General features: G+C 50.1%; 2 protein-coding genes across 4 annotated transcripts; both read left to right on the forward strand.

Annotated features, from left to right (window-relative positions):
- TBC1D13 (TBC1 domain family member 13) lies at nucleotides 1-9,728 on the forward strand. Of its 3 annotated transcripts, none has more exons than XM_074161148.1 (12): nucleotides 1-39; nucleotides 159-232; nucleotides 770-810; nucleotides 1,283-1,344; nucleotides 1,641-1,740; nucleotides 3,100-3,182; nucleotides 3,341-3,500; nucleotides 4,301-4,508; nucleotides 5,173-5,336; nucleotides 6,866-7,026; nucleotides 7,305-7,362; nucleotides 8,096-9,728. In XM_074161148.1, the coding sequence occupies exons 1-12, from the start codon at nucleotides 17-19 to the stop codon at nucleotides 8,159-8,161; spliced, it is 1,200 nt and encodes a 399-aa protein (XP_074017249.1). In that variant the 5' UTR covers nucleotides 1-16; the 3' UTR covers nucleotides 8,162-9,728. The 3 variants fall into 3 exon arrangements, with proteins under 3 accessions (XP_074017249.1, XP_074017251.1, XP_074017250.1); XM_074161149.1 differs by adding an exon at nucleotides 1,469-1,552 and having other exon boundaries at nucleotides 33-232; XM_074161150.1 differs by lacking the exons at nucleotides 4,301-4,508; nucleotides 5,173-5,336 and having other exon boundaries at nucleotides 17-39; nucleotides 8,096-8,161.
- A 2,796-nt stretch (nucleotides 9,729-12,524) lies between these two features.
- On the forward strand, nucleotides 12,525-15,353 carry ENDOG (endonuclease G). The gene is made up of 3 exons (XM_074161225.1): nucleotides 12,525-13,030; nucleotides 13,824-13,933; nucleotides 14,612-15,353. The coding sequence occupies exons 1-3, from the start codon at nucleotides 12,536-12,538 to the stop codon at nucleotides 14,895-14,897; spliced, it is 891 nt and encodes a 296-aa protein (XP_074017326.1). The 5' UTR covers nucleotides 12,525-12,535; the 3' UTR covers nucleotides 14,898-15,353.
- Nucleotides 15,354-15,744: the final 391 nt, after the last annotated feature.

Here is a 15,744-nt window from a genome sequence, read left to right on the forward strand (position 1 = left end):
GCGCGCGGGGGTCGCCATGTCGCGGCTGCACCAGAGCAGGTCGGTGTCGGGGCCCGTCCCCCGCCGGGGCTGCGCGGGGAGGGCTGGGCTGGGCTCGGGGGAAGGAGGGGGTGCCGGTAAACAAATGTTATAACGGTCGCGGCTCCGCTCCCCCTCAGGATCGCGGACTTCCAGGAGGTGCTCGGCGAACCCACGGTGGCTCTGTCCAAGCTCCGCGACCTCTGCTTCAGCGGTGAGCGGCCCGGGGGGGGTGTGTGGGGGGGGGGGACCGGAGGGGAGGGCGCTGGGCACGGCCCCGCGGCTGGAGGTGGGGGGGGGGGCCGGGGCCGGCGGTGGCCCGGGGTGCCAGGCCGCAGGATGTCCGGCGGCTGAAGGCCACCTCAGCCACCGCGAAGCGATCCCCTCCGGGAGCCGCTGTGAGGCGGCGGGGGTCGGGAAGCCGAGGCTGACGGGGGTGTTTGGAAGCCCCGAGCTCCGTCAGGCCGCAGCGGTCCTCGCTCGGCCTTTCAGCACAGCCCCAAACCCTTCCTTCTCCCCTCCCCGAGAGCCCTGTGGGTCTCGTTGCTTTTGCTGTGCCCTGTCCCTCCCCGAGCCCCGCCGCAGGCACCCGCCCCGTGGGAGGCACCGGCTGTAACCCCCGGAGCGTCCTCCCTCAGAAGACTCCCTGCCCCGCGGGGAGGGAAAGCGCCGCCTCGGCTGTCGGTGTGGGGAGCGAACCGCGGAGAGGAGGCTGGGGCTAACGGCGTTCTCTCTGCCTGGCGTTCCGCAGGAATTCCCTTTGATGGTGGGCTGCGCTGCCTCTGCTGGAAGGTGGGTTTCGCTTGGGGCGCTTCTTGTTTATCGCCGGTTGCTTAAGTGCATGCTATTTTGGGGCACTTACAACTGTAAACAAACAAACAAACAAATTCCAGAGCTTAAAAGCCACTCAGAATCGACAGTAGTTTGTGGAGATCAGCACTGGCATAATCGCAGTTTGCAGACACAGGACAGCCATCGCTCTGGGTGGTAGAAAGTGGCTGTCTCTGCTCTTTGCTTGAGAACAGCCCTCAGTATTAAGCTAGGAGTGTGTTCCGGCCAGGTGTGCTATTGAGCAATCCTGCAAATGGCTCTGTGTTGAAAACCAGTCCCTGAAATATTCCTGACTCTTTCTTGGCAAAGTACTAGGCTTTCTGGAGAAAGCTCCTAGTATTTTCAGAGAGCTGCTGTGTTTGGTTTGCTCCTCTTGCAGGTACACCAGCTCATTCTCCAAATGCTAATTTGTGTGCATCTGTCTTCTGTACAGATACTCCTGAACTACCTCCCTTTAGAGAAAGCCTTATGGAGCTCTTTGCTGAAGAAACAGAGGTGAGGTCATGGGTACTTACTCCTTTATTTCTAATGATGTCTGCAGAGAAGGAGAATAGTTCCTTAAATAATTAAGTACCTTCATAAAATAAATTGTTCTTGTGTGGAATGTGCTGTTCTGTAGGCTCTCTCCTGGGTCTGGTGGATTGACCTTTTCAGCTGAACTCAGCTGAAGAGAAAATCAAATGCCTTCTGGCGGAGCAGGATGGTACAGAGAGATCTATTTTAACTCAGTCTGGGCGCTTATGTTGACTTAATCTTGTGCTTCAATGCTAATTCCCCTTTTCTTCCTTAAGGGATCTGTATTCCCAGTTCCTAAAGGAAATGATTATCCAGCCTGGGATCGCCAAAGCCAACCTGGGTGTTTCAAGGGAAGATGTGACCTTAGAAGATCATGTAAGTGTTGTTAATCCTTTGGGCTGCAGAAAATTCCCCAGAATTATAAACTGCTTGTTCTGAAGTCTGAACCCCTGGGCTGCTCTTGGCTCTGTTCTCAGCTGTTTTGCCCTGTTAGCAGGAGAGATGGTTCCTAGGTACCAGCCTGGCATTTAGGTCCTAGTAGCCTTCAGTGTGAGTTATTGGCAAAGCACCAGTAGTTCTGAAGAGCTTATTTTCAGCTATGCGTATACCTTCTCCCCTCCTTTGGGGGCAGCTGCCCAGGCTGTGGGTCCCCAAGGGAAAGGGAGATGCTCATCACAGGTTCCTCTAGTAAAGCGGTGCTCTTCTGAGAAGTCAGGTCCGTGGTGGACTCAGGGCTGGCTAATCTGAACAGAGGATATGAAAAAGGCTAAGGCATGGAAGGCAGGAGACTTATTTCTATTTCTGCTTTTTAATTAACTATTTCGGGCATCCCTTGACTTTTTCCTTCTCTGAAAGCACTGTTAAGAGTATATGTGTTGGGGGAGGGAATGAAGTAACTGATCAGAAGAGACTGTAAGGTGATACAAGTGCTTCCATGACTGGTCCCAAATATTAGCTTCTCCGCTAGTGTGCAGTCACCTGTGCCGCTGTGATCACTGGAGGCCTCGGTGCTGTAAAACTCACATGTTTGTAAAACTCCACATGTTGGCAGGTTACAGTGATCTTTGAATCTCTTGGAATGTTGGGTTTTTTTTTTTTTATTTCTTCTCCTCTTGGTTAGTTGTTAACTTCACATGGATCTTGATGTGGAGAGAGGAAAGTGTGTGTGTGTGGAGGGGGAGTTAAGTTTATCATATCGGAAAACCGGTCAGATACAGGATAGGTTGTTCCTAGTAATGTGTATTTCCCTTTTCCTGGGCACAGTGATGGTGCTTAATCAGCCTTCTCAGAGCTGAGATAGAAGGGGATCCTTGTAACGAATAACCGCGGCACTGAAGTACTGTGTGGGTGGGAAACTCTTACCCCTAAGTACAAAGACCATCTCCGCTGTACAGGTTGGAGCTGCAATCAGGAATCTTGTTGACACGGGACAGGATACCTGGTTTGGGAACAAAAGTCATTAAGAGGCAGGTTAAAAGGGATTTGAAAAGTTGGCTTCTGCCTCTCTGAGTGAACCTGCATGCTCTCTTGTTTCACAAGCTCTGATCCGCTTCCTGCACGCTGTGTGAAGAAGCAACACTAAACGTAGCTACTGAGAGAACAAGATCAAACCTGATGTGCTAGGAGTGTGCTGGTATTAGATGACAGAGGGACAGCAGAAATGTTAAATCCATGTATATGAATTTCAATACATGTGAAACATACTTATTCTGTTTCTGTTGTTTATTTCTTCAGCCCCTCAATCCAAATCCAGACAGTCGATGGAATACTTACTTTAAGGATAACGAAGTGCTTCTCCAGATAGACAAAGATGTCAGGTGTGTGAGGCATAATGACTCAGGTTTCTGAACCCAAGTGGTCTGGTTAACACTTTGTACTTTGAAAACAAAGTTTAATATTAAACTGAACCTTCCATTCAAGATGGGGCATGTACTTCCTGCTTTTTATGCCCGATTTCTTCCTGTGTCCATCCTAGGAGGCTGTACCCCGACATGGCATTCTTCCAGCGCCCAACGGACTACCCCTGCCTTTTAATCCTGGACCCCCAAAATGAGTTTGAAACGCTGCGCAAGCGGGTGGAGCAGACCACGCTCAAGTCACAGACGGTGGCACGGAACCGCAGCGGGGTTACGAATGTGAGACCTCGGTGGGGGCTGTCTGTAGGGCAAGGCATCTTAGCTGATAAGGGGAAGGGTGTTTCTTGGGCTTTTTTCTTTCTCTCTCTGCTTGTATGGTGGAATTGGGCAAATACTCCAGCAGGTATTGTGCATTCTGGCGGCCAGGCAGCTTTGTAGAACCAGTTGATGTGCATCATGGTTGGTAGGAAATTAGAGGTGTGTTTAATTCTAAGGGTTATTTTTTCCTGACTTCTGGTGGAAGGTGCAGGAAGATGCAAGTATTTTATGCTTGACAGGTGCCTTTCTGTATGGGAGCAAAACACGGAAGGGTTAATTTACTGAAGTTGAATTTACTTAATCTTCCAAAACTGGATCTCATAAACTTGCAATTGGGAAAAGAGCTGGGTATCTGCTGAAATGTGTGTTATCTTTTTCCTCTTTCGTGAGCGTGACAGTCCAAGTGCCACATGCTGTTGGGGAAGGTGGCTGGCTACCACAACAGATTTATATTTTTCCTCATCCTACTAACAAAGAAGTGGAACTGCTGTGGTTTCTTACCGCGTGGGATCAGGTGATGCAATGATTCAGGGCAACTCTCTATTGCTGCACACGCTGCTTTGTTCTTCAGGGATTGCCAGGGCTAGGACTTCACTGCATTTGTGCTGAGTTACTTGTCTTGTTTTATGTGAAAACCCGCCTGCTTGGCTGCCCAAATCTTTTGGGGGGCTATGTGTATTAAAAGCCAATCTTGTCACATACAAAGCAATGTGTGCTGGTTGGTTATCCTGAATCAGCCCTAGTCTTGCCTTGCTTTTCAGGTGAGCTCCCCTCTTAAAACGACACCGAATTCTCTGAGCGAGTACGAAGTTCTGCCCAATGGCTGTGAAGCTCACTGGGAAGTGGTGGAGCGAATCCTGTTCATCTACGCCAAGCTGAATCCCGGGATAGCGTACGTTCAGGGGATGAATGAAATCGTGGGGCCTCTTTATTACACCTTTGCTACAGATCCTAACAGCGAATGGAAAGGTGAGAGACTCTTGGCTGCTCAGTAACGGCATGCTCTCTGCGTAAAGTGCTGTGTCAGGAGCGAGACTTGCTTTAAACAACTCTTGTTGACTGCTTGGGGCCAAAAAGCACATACAGCAAGAGAGGAGGAGTTTTGGGGACCGCAGAAGATTGATAGAAACTGAATGGGCTGCGAGTGGTGAGGACATGGGAAGTGATGGGTTTTAAGGGGTTTCCTGTTTGTTTTGCATGGATCCAAGTTGCACTTCATGAAACTTAAAATCCATGTAGAAGCTCTTGTTTCCTTGTACTATATAATACCTGGTAAGAAGAGAATGGAATGGGAGCGCTTTGCCTGTTGCTTCTACTTCATGGGAGCTCTGAGGGCGTGTGCTGATGGCAGGAAGAGCAGATGGTGTTCTTGGGCAAAGATAACTGGTTTGTGACCCGATATCATGAAGACCTTGTGTTGCACACAGGGTCTGTGGTTGCAGTGACTCTGCAGACATTTCTAGTTTAAAAAAGTGTCTGGACTTGTCCCAGACCAAGCAAGCCACGATCTTGTGGGATCTGCTACTTGAATCCAGTACAGCAACCAGATTATGGAGCAAGAACAGTCTCTCTGCTTCTGCCAGTGATGGTTCCTCTATTCCCATACCTTTTTTTTTTTTCATTTTCCTCCCAGAACATGCTGAAGCAGACACGTTTTTCTGCTTTACCAATCTAATGGCTGAAATTCGGGACAACTTCATTAAGAGCCTGGATGATTCTCAGTGTGGCATTACCTACAAAATGGAGAAGGTCTACTCTACTCTGAAGGAAAAAGATGTGGAGCTGTATTTGAAACTGGTGAGGAGCTTGGCGTTTTTCTGAGTCTTGGTTGGAATGCGAGGAGTGGAACTTAATAGTGCATTAAATGTCAACCAATTTTGTTAAATTGTTACTATGCTTGAATAGAAAGTTTGAGAGAGCCTATGAAGGGCTTTGCCTGTAGGGCATAGAGGCTCTTATCTATGAACTGAAACAACCGCTCCTTGGAGTAAGCCTGGAGCGAGCTGACACAGCAAGGCTTTCCTCCCCTGCCTGACCGCGAGAGCAAACAATAGTTGTTGCAAAGCTGCCAGCTGTGAGTCCGGAGCGACTTGGCCACGATCCCATGTCACCTGGGCTGAGGCTGGAGTCTTCACTCCCTTCTAGTCATGAGGGAAAACATGAGGTTTTTCTGTAGAGTTCCTTTGAATCTGAGGTTACAGGAATTGTGTCTCTGTCTTTAATAACAAAACAAAAACCAGCCCCCTCCTCCACGCACACACTCCTATTGCCATTGGCTGCCCTGACAACACTGATTAAACTGCATGGAGATCATTCCAGAAGAAAAGTGAAATCCAGCAGGCTGGACCATCCCACCCACCTAATTCTATCATTCTCCTTCAACCATGAGTCTCTCAGTCCCTTGGGTTGGTGTGGGTTTTGTAGAACATGTAGAAAGCAGCTTTTGCTGAAAACATCTTCAGGTATTACAACCCACTTGGTGTGAAAGTCCAAGGAGAATTGGGAAGAGAAATCTGTTCTTGTTACTCCAGCTTCATCAAATCACTGAGGGTTTTTTTGTGTTTAGAAAAATCAAGGTATATTTATTTTATAATCCAAAAGATGGTTTGTCAGCACAGTGACGTGACCCAGTGTTGGCTGGTGACTGATTCAGTGGGGAGAAAGTAAACTGCTTACTGTGTGACTGCCAGGAAATAGTTTTGGCCATGCAGCATCTGGTCCTTAAGAATATCAGCAGGATCCTGAACTCGTTTGACCTTGATTAAATGTATCGTTCCTTGGATTTAACAGTGGAAAACAAGAAAGCTTTAGGCTAGAAGTGCTTACAGTGTGTGTTACTGACCATCAGTGCGAAGTCTGTTCCATCTTTGTTTCTTTTTGTGAATAGTAAACCTTTTGATAAATACAGGGCTTCTGGAAAGGAGAGGAAATCCTGACAAAACAGTGCCTCTGCTAGAGGGGGAGGGCTGCGGCTTTGCAGATAAAATGCTGTTCAAATGGGAACATTAGAGTTACTTGGCAAGTTTAACGGAACTAACACAAATAGTGCCTTTAGGAAGAAAAGCTTCCTTTACTCCATGTTGTGGACAGAGGAGCATTTTCTGGCTTGTCTGTAGACGTGGTGCACGGCTGCACTGGAAACCTCTGTCTAGCTTGAATGTGAGGGTCTTCAAAGGAGGCAGTGGGTTTGCTGATGTTCCATCATGAGTTGGCAGCTTAGAGTGATGTTGGGGTGGAGATGGGGATGGAAACATGGGGTGCATCTCTTATTGTAGGGAATTGGCCGAGAGCACGTATTCATTCTTTGCCTGGTGCATGTCTGACAGCAAGAACAGAACATCAAACCCCAGTTCTTTGCCTTCCGCTGGCTGACGCTGCTCTTGTCCCAAGAGTTCCTGCTGCCAGATGTCATCCGTATCTGGGACTCCCTCTTTGCTGATGATAAGCGCTTTGATTTTCTTCTGCTCGTCTGTTGTGCCATGTTGACGTAAGTACCTAGGTAGCCTTCTTGCTCTTCTCTTCCTTCTTTTACCTAAATCTGTGGATCCGGGAGTTTTCTGTAGGCATGTTGGAGTTGGGAGTTGGACTAGATGATCTCTATGGTCCGTTCCAACTCTAAAAAAATTCAGTGAAATGTGTCAAGGCATCTGGTGAATAAGTTATAGTCACTGTTCACAAAAGGCTTTATAAAGGGCACAGCATAGTCTGTTTTTAAAATTCCTCTTTAAAGAGTCAAAAGTAGCTGGAATAATTTCCATCTTTCAGACTAATCCGGGATCAGTTGCTGGAAGGAGACTTCACTCTGAACATGAGGCTGCTACAGGTAAGGATTAAATCTAGTGGGCATAGGGAGCAATTTGGCGAGTCTTAAAATAGTACTGTGAGGGAGGATGACAGTATGAGAGAGCGTACGCCTGGCTGATGAGAAGTACCAGACCTCGGATGTTTGAGTGCAGAAAAGTCTTAGGGGATCTTACAGCGTGCTCGTTACTGGAAGTGTGAATCTTTTGCTTGTGCACCCATTCTAGCCTACAGAGAAGTTGTCATGGACTAGAGGTTTCTACTGTTCCTTTGGTTTGCAAAAAACTTGAATAATTTTGAGCAAAGATGTGAAACCCTATGTAAGAATGTTGCATTTGTTGGCCAGAGGCTTTTGTTTAGTTCTGAGCTGTGTGAGAGCCCAGGGTTGGAAACACCTGCACTGCACAGTAGGATATCTCCGATTCTGCCAGTTCCTGCTTTGGGCTGTGCAAGATACTGGCTTTGATAAGGCTTTCTGGCATGAAGATAGCCCTTGTAGTTGCCAGCTTACTGCACCCTTGGAGGACAAATGAAAAAAAAAACCAAACAAAAACAAACAAAAACCTTCTTGAAGGGTATTGAAGCTTGATCAGTTACAAAACAGGAAACTGTGAGCTGTTGAGGGAGTAACTGAACATGGCGGTGTGTTATAATAGGCAAGGAATGCTGCTGTCAAGGTTTGCCTTGCTTAAGGGAAACAGTGTGTGCAAGAAACGCTCGGCAGTCACTTACATCCCTTCGTTTCATTGACACAGGATTATCCGATCTCTGATGTCCATCTGATTTTGAAGAAGGCAAAGGAACTTCAAGATTCCAAATAGTGCACAAGCCTAACAAAAGGTGTCAGAGAAACTGTATGGCAGCGGATCCCGGGAGATGCCCCTGTGCAGCGTGGTGGATTAAAGTTCCTGGTGGTCCCTGCAGGACTTCAGGTTTCATGTTTGGGCTACTGGCCACCTTGAAGACTTCCTTCTACTCTATTTATTAGGTCAAGGACTGATTACTTCCCCATCTACTTGGGTCCTGCACTCCAGATTTTTTTTCAAATCGCAAATGCCTCTGTGCTTCTAAAAGCAATTCTTTGTATCTTTTTTAATGACTTTAAGTCTTGGGAGAAAGAAGCCGTCTGTCTGCATATCCCTGAAGGGATGTACTCCTGTATCATGGAAGTAACGCGCGGAGTAACTTCTGATGGGGAAGGGACAGGCTGAGTCCAGTGGATTTTGGTTGTTGGGTATAGAAGGATCTTCCTCCTGTGAATAGAATGTATTCCACTGAAGTCACACATCCTGCCATTCAATTAGCTTCTGGATTCTTCTCCCTCGTGTCTGCACTTGGCCATCCCTGGGGTGTGCAAAGAAGATGGCATCAGCTTCTGGTGATTGTCATCTGACATCTGGCCGTTTGGACCCCTTTGCCTGGGAAAGATCTTGAGAAGCTGAGATGGGAGGACACGGTTACAGTTGGTGGCTCTGTGCACTGAAACTGCCTGAATCCAGAATCGCCTTATCAACCAGGTCACACCGAAAGCGAGACTCTGGTGGTTTTAAATCAATGAGTGAAGTGTAGCTTGAAGTCGAGCCTTACTACGCACAGCCTTAGAGCAGGAGCTTATTGCTGCAGGGAGGCCTCAAGCTGCTTTCCTGGCTCTGGACTGGAGCACATCCAGCTGCAATCAGGATTCTGAAATACAAGAAATGGGCATCTAGTTGCGTTCAATGAAGACAGACATATTTAGGGGCTTGTACAGGCATGGCACTGGGGTTTTCTGCCTCAGTGGCTTGCATAATATTGCCCTGAGTAAGCTCTGGTCACAGTAACCTTGAAGAAGACGTGGTACAGGTCCAACCTACAATTAAGAGTCCTTTTCTGGTCTATACCAGTGGGCATACAAGCATTTCGGTCATTAGCTGACTGCTGGGGCTGATCCACTCTTTCTGTGTACTGGTCCTGTTGGAGTCACAGTCGTCCACAGACAGTTGGACACTCGTCCCTCCTGAGAGGGGGAAATTTGTGCATTTCAAATACAGTGGAGCCGGCTCAGGTGGACATTGACAAACTACGGAGAGAACTGCTAACCTGCCAGCAGTGTCCAGCTGGTCAGAAACTCTAATCCTCAGAAGGAGAAACTGCCAGCACACAGGTGCTTGGGTGGTGCAGCAGCTCTTGAGTGAACACTAATCCAGCGTGCTTTTCCCTTTCTTTCCGTGCTGTGCTGGCTCACCTCTGCATAGCTGTTTGACACTGCAGTTTTTGGTATTTATGGGTATTGATTTGTTAAAGGTCAGTGTTCTTTGGAAAGTCTGCTTAAGCTGCTGATGGCCTAGAATCGCCCTAGCAGGAGGGATGTTGTCAACACTAGTAAAAAAGCTGAAGGCTATTTCCTTCACTGAAGGCCAGTTCTTTACAGGCTACTGTAATTCTCAGAGGTGGGTGAGGAGACCAGAGGACAGGTTGATGCATGTACCTATGTTCTTCTTGGCAATCCCAAGCAATCTCTGCCTCTTCAGAAGATGCTCGAGTAACACTGGTGCAGCCAGGTGTTGCTGCTGTGGTGGAGAAAGAGCAACTGAAGACTTAAAACAATCTGTAATTAATACCTGTGGCTAACAGTACCCCTCTCTGCTGCAGTCCTTTCTAGAGGGTAGTGTTTTCCTCCAAGAAACATGGAACCAGGAGAGCTGGGTGATGAGATGAAGCATCCTGTCTGCTCTAACCGCTGGATGGATTTTCTTCTTGTCTTGTATTGCTGACCTATTCCAGGTGGTCTCGTGGTCTCACCTTTAGATTACCCTGCACTAGAGGCCAGTAGTCAGACCTCGTATGGCCAGACGGCTAGCTGTTAGGCACAAATGTAGAACCAGAGGGTCTGCCAAACACTTCTGCCTCAGAGCTGCTCTGAATACCGCTGTAGCTCTCTTACATTCTGTGCACAAGCTCTGCTCCCACCTTCCCAATACCTGGGCTGTCCATTTTGGGTCCCCCTGGCAAGTGCAGGGTTCCATTAACGCTTTTCTCACTAGTGACAGGAGTGTCCGTGAGGGTTCCTGCTCTGAACAGCTAGAAGTCTCCTTAAAATAACCTGAGAAGGCAGCAGGCAAATCAGGATTAAAGAATTACTTGTAGATGAACTTCTGCTTGTTTTCAGAGAAGTGTTTGGGCCCTGAGGTTGACCACCTGTGGTGGCGTTGCCCAGCTCGGAGCCAGGTGCTGGTCTGTAGCACTCAAGGGAGACACGGGAGGTGGCTACTCGAGTGGCAGTGCAGTTTGCTGTCTGGGTACGGGTGGCACGTTGTCTTCTCCCTTCCTACAGAGAAGGGCTTGTATGATGCCATCTTCTCTTTAGGGGATGACGGCAAACGCTTTTTAAAAGGAGTTTGCAATGGGACGCAATAAGAGCTTTGGCTGCTGGAAGGGTTCTCTGGGATAAATTCTCTAGCGTTATCCAGACTAAATTGATAGAGTTCTTCTTTGGGGAGAACTTGTAATGACTTTAATACACCCAGACAGGCTGGTTCTTACATGAAAAGCTGTTTTATGTTCCTCCTTATCCCCTCCTCTGTGGTAGGACTTCTGTCCTGCTGCTGAAAAGGGCTGTTGAAAGAAGTTGTACTTTTCAGTGACTTGGGACATCCATTTCTTTATTTGGAGACTTTCTCGTTTCTTCAAGAGCAAAACCAGATTTCCTGAGGGGAGAAAAGAAAGTCTTAACTTGTAACTGGCTTTTGAATCTCCTTGTGAGCTTCCTTGGCTTTATTCCTCAAAGGCTTTTGGTGGTATTTGTGTTGTTGTGGAGGTCAGACGGTATTTAATTAGTGTTTTCTTGCCTCTGTGGCCGAATATCAACCGCTCCACCCTCGAGACATTTCCAATGTGATTTCTTTCAGTCCTAATCTGCTGCAGGAGCAGTGAGGTTGGCTGAAGAGGCAGTTTTTTGGCTTGGGAGGTGCTAGTCTGGGGTGCCTTGGGGGACCCCTTGTTTCATAGGGGCCTAAACAGAGGATGCTTAAATAGCTCTTACAGCGCATTCCTCGAGGACAGGACTACTGCCAGGAAGGGGAAGGGGGACCCATCTTCCTCTGGGAGGTAAAACAGGGCCCTGTGCTGGATGTGTGAGAGAGGAGCTTTTCCTGGGAGGACGAGGTCTGCTCTACCTGCACCTTGCTGTAATTCAGGCTTTGGGGAACTTTGTGGCTTTGCCAATGAGATAGAAGCAACAGGATACCGGAGATGAAGCTGTTGATGGTGGCCACTCAGAACACTGATTTTGCGTTTGAATTTTGTGACCTAAGCTAGAATTATTTGCACTTTGACAGTGAGTGGAGTGAAGGCCAGGAGCTGCTTTTGGGGGAGGGGGGTGGGGTGGGAAAGAGGCCATTTTCCTTCGATGAGTGTCAGTGACTGTTTTAGCCATTCCGAGCACTCTTCTCAGAAATGCCATTTCCCCCAAGAACAGGAACAAATAACAATAACACTTTTTTTTTTTTTTTTTTTTTTACCTTGTCTGGAAAGAATTGCCAGAGCCGGTATAGAGAACACTTAATCACTCTCAAAACTCCTCCTTTTATGCTTCTTTTTAAACACTATTTTTATAATGCTTCCTTTAACTGAACGGGTGGCTTTGTGCAAACATCTCCTGTTGGTGATGAGCTTGGAGTTAACGCTGCCGCGGGTGTTGACCACGGCGGTTCTCGGTGCCCTCTGTGATACGGGGGCTGAGGGGGAGCCCAGGGAGCCGTGGCGAGCAGAGCCCTGGGGCGGGCTAGCCCCCCTCCCTCGCCACCTCCTCCCGGGCAAGGAGGTTTTGCTTTGCCTTCGCCGGGGCGGGGGAGGGCGCTTTCCCGAAGGAGGCCGCTGCGGCCGCCCTCAGGGTAGCCCTGGTGGCCCGGGAGGGCAGGCCGTGCTCCGGGGGCGGTCGCGGGTCCCCGCCGCCTCGCTGACCGCTCCGCTCTTTATTTTTGTACGTTCCGGGACTCCGGTTTCACGCTGTTCTCTCGTTTTTCCCAATAAAATGGTTTCTTTGCACAGCGCTGCCTCACTCGCCGCCGGGGGATGGCGGCCTCCCCTCAGCCTGCCCGCCGAGCGCCCTCTCGCCCTTTAAAGGGGCGATGCTCCCGTGGCAGCGCAGGGGCCCTAGCGCCGGAAAGCCGCGGCCCGTTTAAGCGGCGGCCGCCGGCTGGGCGCAGCGCACGGCCATGCTGCGGGGCCGGTGGCTGCTGCCCGGCGCCTCGCTGGCCCTGGGCGTGGGGCTGGGGGCGGCCCTCACCGCCCGCCGCCGGTCCCAGGGCGATGCGGCGGAAGGGTTGCTGGCCCGCCTGCCCGTGGTGCCCGCCGTGGCGGCGGCCGCCGGTCCGCCGGCGCTGCCGGCCTCCGGCGAGCTGACCAAGTACGGGCTGCCCGGGCTGGCGCAGCTGCGGAGCCGCGAGTCCTACGTGCTGTGCTACGACCCGCGGAGCCGCAGCGCGCTGTGGGTCATCGAGCAGCTCAACCGGGAGACCCTCAGCGGCACCTCCGACCGCGCCGCCTGCGACTTCCAGGAGGACGATTCGGTTCACGAGTACCACCGAGCCACCAACGCCGACTACCGCGGCAGCGGCTTCGACCGCGGGCACCTGGCCGCCGCCGCCAACCACAAGTGGAGCCAGAAGGCCATGAGGGACACCTTCTACCTCAGCAACGTCGCCCCCCAGGTAGGACTCGCCGCGGGGAGACTCGCCCCGGGCGGAGGGAGGAAGGCGGAGCTGCCCCTGTTCAAGGGCAGACGCCGCTCCCCGCTGGAAACCACCTCGGGGGGCCGCCGGCTCTTCCGTGTGTTTATCACAGAATGGTTCGGGTTGGAAAGAACCTTAAAGATCATCCAGTTCCAACCCCCTGCCCTGGGCGGGGACACCTCCCACCAGACCAGATTGCTTAAAGCCCCGTCCAGCCTGGCCTTGAACCCCTCCAGGGACGGGGCATCCACAGCTTCTCTGTTCCAGTGCCTCACCACCCTCAGAGTGAAAAATTTCTTACTGATATCTAATCTAAATCTGCCCTCTTCCAGTTTGAAGCCATCACCCTTCGTCCTATCATACATGACCTTGTAAAGTTTGTCCTTATAGTGGTTCAGGCAGAGAGGGTCCAAAGTGGCCAAAGTCACCTGGGGGTGCTGTATTTCCTGCTAAACGACAGTGATCCCGCAACGCGCCTGCCGGGGGGCTCCTCGGAGCCGTTCAGCACAACGCGTTGCAGGAGCGAAGTTAAACAGGCCGATGGGTGCCTGCAAAAATTGTGGGATGAGGCAAGTGGGTTCTGTTCCTGGGTGTGCAAACAGGGACCTCGCTGTAGGCAGTGTCCAGAGCAGAGGTGATAGTGGAGATCTCTTCTGGAAGGTCCCTGGGATGCTGTGAGACATGTTACGGAAAAGGCAGGTGTTACTACTTTGAACAGTGAGGAAATTCCCCACTGATTTTGTCATCTTTGTTGCCCTGGTTGTGTTTCTAGGTTCCTCATTTAAACCAGAATGCCTGGAATAACCTTGAGAAGTACAGCAGAAGCTTGGCAAGGAACAACAAGAACGTCTATGTCTGCACAGGACCCCTTTACCTGCCCAGGTAAACACGAGGGCCAAGCTGGGACCGCGCTCGAAAGATGCTGGGAAAGGAAAGCAGGCTGAGGGCATGCAGCCTCCTGGCTGCTCCCAAACGGGGGGGGACCTGTCAAGGTGAGACCAGGTGTGGAAAGTACCTGTAGAAAGGTTCTTTCTTAGGATTAGTTTGTGTATTTTGTGAGTAAAGGTGGGTTTATTGAGCTACACCATAACCAAGTCGCTTTTGTTCGCAGTCTTTAACAATCCAGTAGTAGCAGATTACTAGATTATTACGTTAGCACATGAGACTGCAGCCCCTTCCCTGCAGAATAAAACTTCCAGTTCTTATTTCATGGAATTTCTCCACTTAAGAGCACAACTTTATTTGCAGAAATCTTCACGAAGTGCTAAAGAGCAGCTGTCTCGTGGTGAGATCTCTTCAGCAGCAGGAAATAGCTTGGAAAGGCTTTTAAAGAGAGACAGCGTGGAAGAGATCTGAGGGGAGCAGACCCAATACATGGCTCAGCCTCACCGTGTCCCGTAGCCTCTGTGTCAGCACCATTTTTACAGCCCTACCACAGAAGTAGGGCTGGTCCCTGCCACGCTGTGGGATGGGGGGTCCCTTAGGGGTGGCGGTGGAGGGCTGAGGGGACGGATACGGCACCAGACTAGGAGGTAACATGAGATGTTGCTCTTGGTGCAGGATGGAGGCGGATGGGAAGATGTACGTCAAGTACCAGGTGATTGGGAAGAACAACGTGGCCGTCCCCACCCATTTCTTCAAGGTGCTCATCCTGGAAAAGGAGAGCGGGGAGATCGAGTTGCGCTCATACGTGATGCCCAACAGCCCCGTGGATGAGAAAATCCCCCTGGAACGGTTCCTGGTTCCCATCGAGAGCATTGAGCGAGCCTCGGGGCTCCTCTTTGTCCCAAACATCTTGAAGAGAACAAGTAATTTGAAAGCCATCACAGCTGGAAGCAAGCGTTGAACCCCGACTAAACAAATCCAGGTATCCCCTGGATTCAGGGACTGACAGCAGTCGCTCGCTGAATTATAGCTCCTTGGACGATTTTAAATGTGGGAAATAAGAATCAAACCAATGCTCCTCTTTACCCTTCCCCTCGCTTTGTCTGAGTGAATCACGCACACACAGGTCCCACGGGCAGGCCCTGCAGAAGGCTCCCAGGCCCTTGACATTGTAGCAGGTCTCTAGACTTTGCCCCTGATCTGCAGTAGAGGTGCTCCTGTAATTGCTCCCTTTGAGTTGTGTGGCTCATTAAGACACAAAGGGAAGTTACTTAATTGCTATTTAGCAGGGAAGGACAGGAGCAAGATGGGTGTAGGGGGGAAGGAGAGGAGAGGTTCCTGCCTTTCTGTGGCCAAAGGATTGTATGATTGTTTTCTTTCAGAAGATGGTTTTAGCAGTAAAGCTTTGAACACCCACAGTATTGGTTGTTTCTTATCTGCTCTTACCAAAGCCCTGACTATCTCAGCAGGAGGGGGGAAGGACAGAGCCAACTTTCCCAGCTGCTTTCCTGTTTGAGCTCACTGGAGGCAGGGCTTAAAGCATCACAGATAGAGCCAAACTGTAACAAGCTATGCTTAGTGCTGTGGCTCAACTGAAAATCCAGCTCTTCCTGCTGTTGGGAAGGATGAAGCCTTGGAGTTGAAGGGGAGGGCTGGGGGAAGTCAGGCTGAGACAGGAACAGCTTCTTGGCATAAGGATTAAGTTTGATTTCCTTTGGAGCCATATAGTCTTCAGACTTAGAGGCACTGAGTGCACAGGATCTCTGGACACTGAGTGCCCATTCTCTACACCAAAACATTTGCACATG

The sequence above is a fragment of the Numenius arquata genome, chromosome 19, assembly GCF_964106895.1.
Source record: "Numenius arquata chromosome 19, bNumArq3.hap1.1, whole genome shotgun sequence".
NCBI classification, from domain to species: domain Eukaryota; kingdom Metazoa; phylum Chordata; class Aves; order Charadriiformes; family Scolopacidae; genus Numenius; species Numenius arquata.